Source organism: Lathyrus oleraceus, chromosome 2 (assembly GCF_024323335.1).
Source record: "Lathyrus oleraceus cultivar Zhongwan6 chromosome 2, CAAS_Psat_ZW6_1.0, whole genome shotgun sequence".
Classification (NCBI taxonomy): domain Eukaryota; kingdom Viridiplantae; phylum Streptophyta; class Magnoliopsida; order Fabales; family Fabaceae; genus Lathyrus; species Lathyrus oleraceus.
The window spans coordinates 320,449,530-320,458,715 of record NC_066580.1 but is presented as its reverse complement, the minus strand read 5'-3'; the positions used below and the strand labels follow the sequence as shown (position 1 = coordinate 320,458,715).

Here is a 9,186-nt window from a genome sequence, read left to right as displayed (position 1 = left end):
TCCAAGAGTTAAAGAGAAGGTTAACTACTGCTTCTATTCTGATATTACCAAGTCCATCGGAACCATTTGAGGTTTACTGTGATGCTTCATTGTTGGCTTTGGGTGGTGTTTTGATGCAGAATAAGCAGGTTGTAGCTTATGCTTCGAGACAACTGAAGGTTCATGAGAGGAACTATCCGACACACGATTCAGAGTTGGCAGCTGTGGTATTTGTTCTGAAGTTATGGAGGCATTACTTGTACGGGTCAAGATTTGAGGTTTTCAGTGACCGTAAGAGTTTAACGTATTTGTTTGATCAGAAAGAGCTGAATATGAGACAGAGGAGATGGTTAGAGTTTCTGAAGGATTATGACTTTGGTTTGAATTACCATCCGGGTAAAGCAAACGTAGTGGCTGATGCATTGAGTCGGAAATCATTGCATATGTCTATGTTAATGGTTAAGGAATTGGATTTAATTGAGCCGTTTAGAGACTTGAGTTTGGTGTGTGAGAGTACTCACAATAGTGTTAAATTGGGAATGTTGAAGTTAACGAGTGGTATTCTGGATGAGATTAGAGAGGGTCAGAAATCCGATGTGCTTTTGGTTGATAAGTTGACTCTAGTGAATCAAGGTCAAGGTGGTGAATTTAGAGTTGATGAGAATGGTGTTTTGAAATTTGGTAGTCGGGTGTGTATTCCGGATGTTACCGAACTTAAGAAGAGTATTCTTGAGGAAGGACATCATAGTGGCCTGAGTATTCATCCTGGGGCTACGAAGATGTATCATGATTTGAAAAAGTTATTTTGGTGGCCGGGAATGAAAAGGGAAATTGCGAGTTTTGTTTATTCCTGTTTGACTTGTCAGAAGTCAAAGATTGAGCATCAGAAGCCGTCTGGGCTAATGCAACCGTTGGCTATTCTAGAGTGGAAGTGGGATAGTATCAGTATGGATTTTGTTTATGGTTTACCGAGGATAATTAAGAATTTTGAAGCTATTTGGGTGATTGTTGACAGATTGACAAAATCGGCTCATTTCATTCCGATCAGAATGGATTATCCGTTAGAGAGATTATCTGAGTTGTATATTGAGAAAATTGTAAGTTTGCATGGTATTCCGTCGAGTATTGTTTCGGACAGAGATCCTAGATTCACATCGAAGTTCTGGGAAGGTTTGCAGAGGGCTTTGGGAACTAAGCTGAGATTGAGTTCTGCATATCATCCGCAGACTGATGGTCAGACTGAGAGGACGATTCAGTCGCTGGAGGATCTTTTGAGGGCTTGTGTTTTGGAAAAGGGAGGTGCTTGGGATTGTTATTTACCTTTGATTGAGTTTACCTACAACAATAGTTTTCATTCGAGCATTGGTATGGCACCGTTTGAAGCTTTGTATGGTAGGAGATGTCAGACACCTTTATGTTGGTATGAGTCCGGTGAGAGTGCTGTGGTTGGACCGGAGATTGTTCAACAAACTACGGAAAAGATTAAGATGATTCAGGAGAAGATGAGGATTGCTCAGAGTCGTCAGAAGAGTTATCACGACAAGAGGAGAAAGTCACTTGAGTTTCAAGAGGGAGATCATGTGTTTCTTCGTGTTACTCCGATAACTGGGGTTGGTCGAGCTTTGAAGTCGAAGAAGTTGACACCTCGATTTATTGGTCCTTATCAGATTTTGGAGAGGATAGGGGAGGTAGCCTATCGTATCACTTTACCGCCGTCACTTGCGAATTTGCATGAGGTTTTTCATGTGTCTCAGTTGAGGAGGTACATTCCTGATCCGTCGCATGTGGTCAAAGTAGATGATGTACAGGTGAGAGATAACCTGACTGTTGAAACATCACCTATGAGGATAGAGGATCGAGAGTTGAAGCAGTTGCGGGGCAAAGAGATTGCTTTAGTAAAGGTAGCTTGGGGAGGACCAACAGGTGGCAATGTGACTTGGGAACTTGAGAATCAGATGAAGGAGTCTTATCCAGAGTTATTCGCTTGAGGTATGTTTTCGAGGACGAAAACTCTTTTAGTGGGGGAGAGTTGTAACACCCCGATAAAATATGATAATTATTTAAATTAAGTTAATAGTATATTTATTAATTTAATTAAATAATTGGAATATTATTGGATTATTATTATTGGAATAATAAAAGTTAAAATCAGTAAAAAGGTCCCATTTGGTAAAAAGGGTTTTCACGTGAAAGCAGAGAACACGTAACATTGAGAGAAAGAGAAGAAACTGAGAAAGGGAGAAGAAGAGGCTAGGGCTCAAGAGGAGAATTCACGATTGTTGAAGGTCAAAGAATCAATTGCCGGATTAACTCAGGTAAGGGGGGTTTATCGTCGTTTAATGGGTATTTTGGGTTAACATGTAATGGGTAGTAATAAGCCATTGAATTGACCCTAATCAGGATGATGAATGTTGTAAGTTGTGATGAATAAATTACGTTAAAACCGTGAATGGATCCGTATTTGGATGAGTTGTAATTTCCTGGAAGTGTAGCTTTTTACGGAATCGAAATCGGAGGTCCGGAAGTCCTCCAACGGCGGAAAATGCGGAGAAATCTGCATTCTGTTTCGTGTTAGCGCAGGGACAGCTTTCTGTCTTGCGTTAACCGGTTAACCCAGGGTGTTAACCGGTTAACACTGTTGTGATAAAAAAAAATTAAAATTAATTCTGTTTTGCGTTAACGGGTTAACCCAGGGCGTTAACGGGTTAACACTGTTATAATTTGCCAAAAACGTATTCTGTCTTGCGTTAACGGGTTAACCAAATGCGTTAACAGGTTAACGCTGTTGAAATCCTGTTAGAATTGCATTCTGTCTTGCGTTAACAGGTTAACCCAGGGTGTTAACCGGTTAACACTGTTAAAATCCTGTTAGAATTGCATTCTGTCTTGCGTTAACAGGTTAACCCAGGGCGTTAACCGGTTAACACTGTTGAAAAACTGTTAAATTTGTATTCTGTCTTGCGTTAACGGGTTAACCCAGGGCGTTAACCGGTTAACACTGTTATGATAATTAAAAAAATTAATTTCTGTTTTGCGTTAACGGGTTAACCCAAGGCGTTAACGGGTTAACGCTGTTGGAAAAGTGAAAATTTGATATTTGAATATTGTGTACGTTTTGGAATGGAATTATGTGTACATATTTGATGATTGGCCTATATTGGTGAATGATATATTGCATGTATGATATAGTAGGGATCATTTCCCGTTGTTTTGAGCAATATAGGTATTAGTAGAGTGTGCTAATACTGTGATTTATTATTTGGCATGATATGAATATGATTCTGTGATAAATATGCTGATGATGTATGATGGTATGCATAATGCTGTGAATGTATCTGTTATGTATGCAATTGTGAATGGACTGTTTATGGCTTAGAGTGTGAGCATATGTCTATCTTGGATTGTTGTTGATGTTTGCATGCTAGGTGATTTAGCGTGTATAGCATGGCCTTTATGGTGGTAGCTAATTCCCACGGTGAGGAATTAGTGAGTGAGTTGTTGTGGATTATTGTTGATGTTTGTATGCTAGGTGATTTAGCGTGCATAGCATGGCCTTTATGGTGGTAGCTAATTCCCATGGTGAGGAATTAGTGAGTGAGTCACTAGGTCTCAAATGAGTGGGACTAGTGAGCTTGGTAGCCGTATCTGGGTTTGATCGGTGAGGTTGAACTATGTGTTCACGAATAGTCGGTACCGCATGCATAGAGTCTCATTGCATAATGTATGTATGGCGTATAATATGAATGGATGTATTCCAATATTATACGTGTGTTTTGTGTTGGGTTGAGTATGATTATGATTTTGAGTTGATGTTGCCGTTGCTGAATGTGTGATCTGATTTGGGTGATGCAATGTGTTAAATTACTTAGCATTACATGATATTTTATAATGCTTATTATATCGATTGAGGAACTCACCCTTACAACTATGTTTCAGGTAACGAGCAGTGATTGAGTAGAAGCCAGTGCTTGAAGTCTAGTGTAGTTCCTTAGTGGGTCATGCTCTGATATATGTAACATCGGGACGGGATGTTTTACCTTGTTTTCATTTGGTTGTTGAATAATTTTACATGTAATGTGTTACATGGTTTGCATATCCGCTGCGAATTGTGCAATATTTTATTTTGATTATTAAATGAGCATGACAAACTATTTTGGTGAATGGTGTGAAGTGTCAAGTGTGACACCCTGAAATTGCATATCTACTCTGATTTATATTTGTTGTTTTAATTATTATTGGGGTATTTTAGAAGGGTGTTACATTTGACACCTTATAAAGAAAGGTTCGTTGCTACTTCGATTAACAAAGTCACTCATTTAGAGAACACAACAACGAACAAGTACACGAACGCCATTTTGATGTTATTACAATACTAAACATAATTTAACATATATTTCTAATTATTGTTTTTAAGGTGGAGTCTGCTCATTGGAGACTAAAAAGCATGTTGACTACAAGCCGAGGAAATTTATGCCGAAGTTGGGATACTGTGAACACCATGTTGAAGTTGTAGTTAGGTTCAATCAGGGTCTCATTTCAATAAAAAGTATTGTCAATATTGAGCATCAGTATAACACTCCATTTTATACCAACTTGCACAATTTTGTTTCAAGGCAGTGTATACAACACATTAGAAAGAAACTAGAAAAGGGTAAAATTTATTGGTGCAAGCAAAGACGCTTGTGCTTGCCTCATTAGAACAACACATGGGTTACCCTATGCGTTTCAACTTGTTGGTTTCCAAATACAAGGCAATCATGTTCCTTTAGACCTAATTCATGTTTTTTTGGAAGAAATTACACATTGAAGAGCATGTTGTTAGTCATGAAGCAAGTGATACACAATTGGATTTAGAAGTAGAGTGCGAAGAGTTGAAGAGATATTTCAATACTTTGGATATTGTAGGTCAGAGGGTATTGACGAAAAAGGTATGTGAACTAACACATCCATCCACAACTTCTATGTGTCTACTGCCGGTGAAGTAAAATCCAAAGATGAGAGTTAAGAAGAGCAAAAAAAGTGAAGAGAGTGATGTGCATCATGATTCTTCACAGTGAGAGTATGATGAGGGTTTGCAAGGGAGCCAGAGTACAAAGAGATCATGCCTGAAACAAACAAGAAGTCAATCGTCAAGTTTGCCAGATCAAAGTCAATCGTCTACGACATCTTCAAGGCATTTTTACTTGTCTCAGTTTCCTATTTTCTTGCATCCATACATTGATGACATTGTTGATGTGGGCGACAATGGAAATTATGATTTTCAGACTATTGCATTTTTACTTGGATGAGGCGAAGAGTCATGGTTGTTAGTTCAGACGCATTTAGATACTAAAGTTCATCAACACCCTAAATTATTTTCCAATTTGTTCATGACACGGTCTTTGAAGTTAGGAATGTCTCACACGTAAAAGAATTAGGTGTGCAGGGTCGAGATAAATGGATGACGATTCATGATATAAGTTACTCTATTGCTTGTAGATACAATGTTGTATTTGTCTCAATGTCAAAGAGACTTAATATTACATTTTCCCTCTTAACTTAGCTCCACATATGTATACGAGCATGCATAAAATCATTAATGTTAGTTTTATCAACAACAATCATTGGGTTAAGATAAAGTTGAAACCTGATTGTCTATTGCTTCCCGTCACTGACCGTTGGAGACAAAACTGTATTGAAGATGCAAAAGCACGAGAATCAACATATGTAGGACGAATTAGGCATCGAGAAGATGAAGTTAAGAAGCCATCCTAATTTGTTTTGTAATCTTGTATGTAGCACAGTTTTTGTGGAATATATATATATATATATATGGTGATTTTTTAATCGAAACAATTATGCATGTTTCTGTGAAAAATACCAATTTCTTTTTTTTGAAATTCAAGACTCATACCAAAAATTTCAAAAATTTCGGAATTCTAGAAATTTTAAAATTTCCGAAATGTTGTGACATATCACGGAAATTTCATATTTTTCAGTATATCTCTAACCAAAATTTTTTAGTTCCGGAAAAAAAACTTCACTGTGAGATTTCCGATATGTTTTTTCTAAATTTTTTTAATTCACAATACACGTGTCTTTATTGCGGTAACAAATTATAAATTTGTAAAATTTATAATAAAGACTGAAAATTTTCGATAAAACCTATAAATTTTTAAAATTTCTGAAATTCATAAAGAATATAACGGTAAAATTACTCTAAATAGAAAGTGTTAGATATAAGTAAGGGGTGTGGTAAGTTAAATTCTCCTATGAAAATCATTTTAAGCCCAGCCCATTTAATGAAACACAAAGTTTTTTAATTTATTCTAAAGCATGAATCAACTTTTCGGTCTAAATATTTAAGAGCTTCAGCACTTTCCACACTGTATCATCAGGCAAAACACTGAAGATTAGCGCGAGCGGAGAGGAACACAGAGAGGAAGATGATTATCCCCGTTCGTTGTTTCACCTGCGGAAAGGTTTCTACTAATCCCAATATTCTATTCCTTCCTCTTTTTGTTGCATATCATAGATTATAGTTCTTAAGTTTAGACCTTTTTAACGGTTTTAAAGTTTAGGGTTTTCGTTAATTCATGCTAAATTCGTTGTTTTTTTCTCATTAGGTTATTGGAAACAAATGGGATTCATATCTCGACTTTCTCCAAGCTGATTACACTGAAGGGTCGGTACCTTACTCCTTCTCTTTTCATATTTGTGTTTCTAGGGTTTTTTCAATTTTTTTTTTTTGTTTATCTATCTGAATAAGGTATTGTAGTGACAGCTAATTTTAGGGTTTTTTCTTGTTTATTATTTTCTGAATAGCTTTTTCTTATAGGAAATTGATTATGTTACTAGGAAACTTTTTCTGTGGTTTCTGTTTGAGAGGGAATGTTGCTTGTGAATTTTTTTCATTAAAAGACTTGGGCCTTATTTGGATAAACAGCTCAATTAAGTGCCTATAGTGTAAGAGCTTATCATATAAGGACTGATATAAACTAGTATAAATAGTTTCATAAGATATTCTCAGAGTAGCACTTATATTAGAGAAGATGATGGGAAATAGATTTAGGTGGTTTGTACATGTAGAGAGAAGACCCAGAAAGATCTCGAGATTAATGATTTGGATAGAAGAACATTATGGCAAAGTTGATCAATGTAGCCGACCCCACTTAGTGGGATAACGTTTGGTTGTTGTTGATGTTGTATTCTGGAGTGTTTATGATAATGAGCTGAAAACAGAACTTATAAACATGTCATTTTTTTATGGAATCTCCCAAACAGTCTCACAAGTACTTATGCATGTAGATAAGCCTGAATACGGTATTTGAAACCGGACCTTAGTTTCATATTTTTTTTGCTGCCATTTGCTATGCTTTAGCTACGGACATAATTTTGTATCTAATTCTAGTCTCCTTCTGTAGTATAGCACGATTACTAGTATCTTCTGTTTCAAAGTTGTTAGTATGAACACATAATCAATTGACGTGTTTCCTTATAGTTGCACTTTGTGTAATAGATTCCGAGGACAAGCACATTAACCTGTAAATTGTAGTTTTTTAAACTTATTGAAAGGGTGAGGGTAAGCCAATCTGTGCTTATGATTCTCTTGTTCCGATATTATTGGCTTGTCTTAGCTGTGCAATATTTGAAGTTGTAACTCAGTGGTCTCGAGTCATAATTTAAATTGCTGGCTACTATATTATTACCTTTTCAATAATATTTTCAATATCTTGACAGCATTTCAGTGTTTATCTCCTGAATAATGTTAGTATTAACATAGTGTTGGGATGGTTTGCAGAGATGCACTGGATGCTTTGGGGCTGGTTCGTTATTGTTGTAGGCGCATGCTTATGACCCATGTTGACCTTATTGAGAAGCTACTCAATTACAATAGTAAGTTCCGATCCCTATATTATAACTTGTGTGTCAATTTTCTAATATCAGTGGGTTCGTATTGATCATACATTCATTTGGTTGCAGCTATGGAAAAGCATGATGCAAATTAAGGATTGTTACCAGGATGTGTCAGTTGCGCCACAAGTCCTGTAGTCATATATGTCAATGGTTTTTATTTTGTCCTTTGCAACTTATATTAGTTTTTAAATTTAGTATGTTTGATCCAAAGCTCTGTTTTGGTGTTAATGGATCTGCACTTCTACGATAGACTGAAGCTGTAAAATGGGATTTAGTATGTCAGAATTAAACCAATGCTTAGAAATTTTGGTATGTTGCAACACATTGACATATTGATTAAGGCAACATCTGCCATTTTCATACACGATATTATTTTCGAGGTTGAGAATTTGAGGGTGCCTCACCTACCATTACTAGAAATAGTCAAGAACATGAATTAGAATTCAAATACTTGATCATAGAGGAATGAGTTTTTCCATGATCATAATTCATAACACAAACATATCTAATTAGTAGGGTAAAAAACAGTTTGAAGGTTATTTCTTAGGATATGTTTGTGGCTTTAGGAAGGGAGAATCTTGTGTGTTTTAGTAGCTTTTTTTTCCTTCGGTTTCTTATGCATTTATTTAGTTTAAAAAATTGGACCAACTTGCTAACAATGCTTCCTCTTTCCATCTTTCGTCTTTAATTTGTATCAACATTATCAACATTATGAACAAACCTTTTAAAATTCGCTCACTTGTGTTGAATTTATTAAATTTATAAAAACAATACTTATACGAAGTGCTATAAATGCATTTTTTGTTCTCCAATCAAAATATAACACCGGAATTGTTCATATCACATCAGATAATGTTGAATGCTAATCATTATTTTCTCTTCCCATCTTTCGTGCATATATCTCCTTCGAACATCCAAGCATTAAAGGGACCTTCTGAAACAAACTATATGATAACTGATTTTAAAGAATGATTCGAGTCAGACACATTTTTTAAACCTTGTTCCTTTTCAAAATGCTCTGAAAAATCAGTATAAATCTATGTATAAGTATAACTGTGTTTGGTAGACACCACGTGTCACTTTACAAAACAGAGACGATATTGACATATGTGTTTACTTTCAATAGTACTTTAATTTTCCCAAGTTAATATAAACGTCGATTTGTTGGTGTGATGTATGTTCTCGTGACTGAATTTTATGTTATATAAACTTAATTTCGTACACTTTAACAAGTAGATTTAAAGCTTAATTGATAATTCTTTTTACTGATATAAAATAGCTACTTTCTATTTATACTCCTTAAAATTGGTA

General features: G+C 35.7%; 1 protein-coding gene across 1 annotated transcript; it reads left to right on the top strand.

Moving 5' to 3' along the window:
* Positions 1 to 6,274: 6,274 nt before the first annotated feature.
* On the top strand, positions 6,275 to 8,239 carry LOC127119296 (DNA-directed RNA polymerase subunit 10-like protein). The gene is made up of 4 exons (XM_051049505.1): positions 6,275 to 6,440; positions 6,585 to 6,643; positions 7,760 to 7,854; positions 7,942 to 8,239. The coding sequence occupies exons 1-4, from the start codon at positions 6,405 to 6,407 to the stop codon at positions 7,965 to 7,967; spliced, it is 216 nt and encodes a 71-aa protein (XP_050905462.1). The 5' UTR covers positions 6,275 to 6,404; the 3' UTR covers positions 7,968 to 8,239.
* Positions 8,240 to 9,186: the final 947 nt, after the last annotated feature.

What these genes read in the sequence shown, in the direction of transcription:
- LOC127119296 (XM_051049505.1), top strand. Translation starts at nt 6,405, where the DNA reads ATGATTATCCCCGTTCGTTGTTTCACCTGCGGAAAG. An exon ending in GTTGTTTCACCTGCGGAAAG is followed by an intron (nt 6,441 to 6,584) that starts GTTTCTACTAAT and finishes TTTTCTCATTAG; the next exon opens with GTTATTGGAAACAAATGGGA. An exon ending in CAAGCTGATTACACTGAAGG is followed by an intron (nt 6,644 to 7,759) that starts GTCGGTACCTTA and finishes GATGGTTTGCAG; the next exon opens with AGATGCACTGGATGCTTTGG.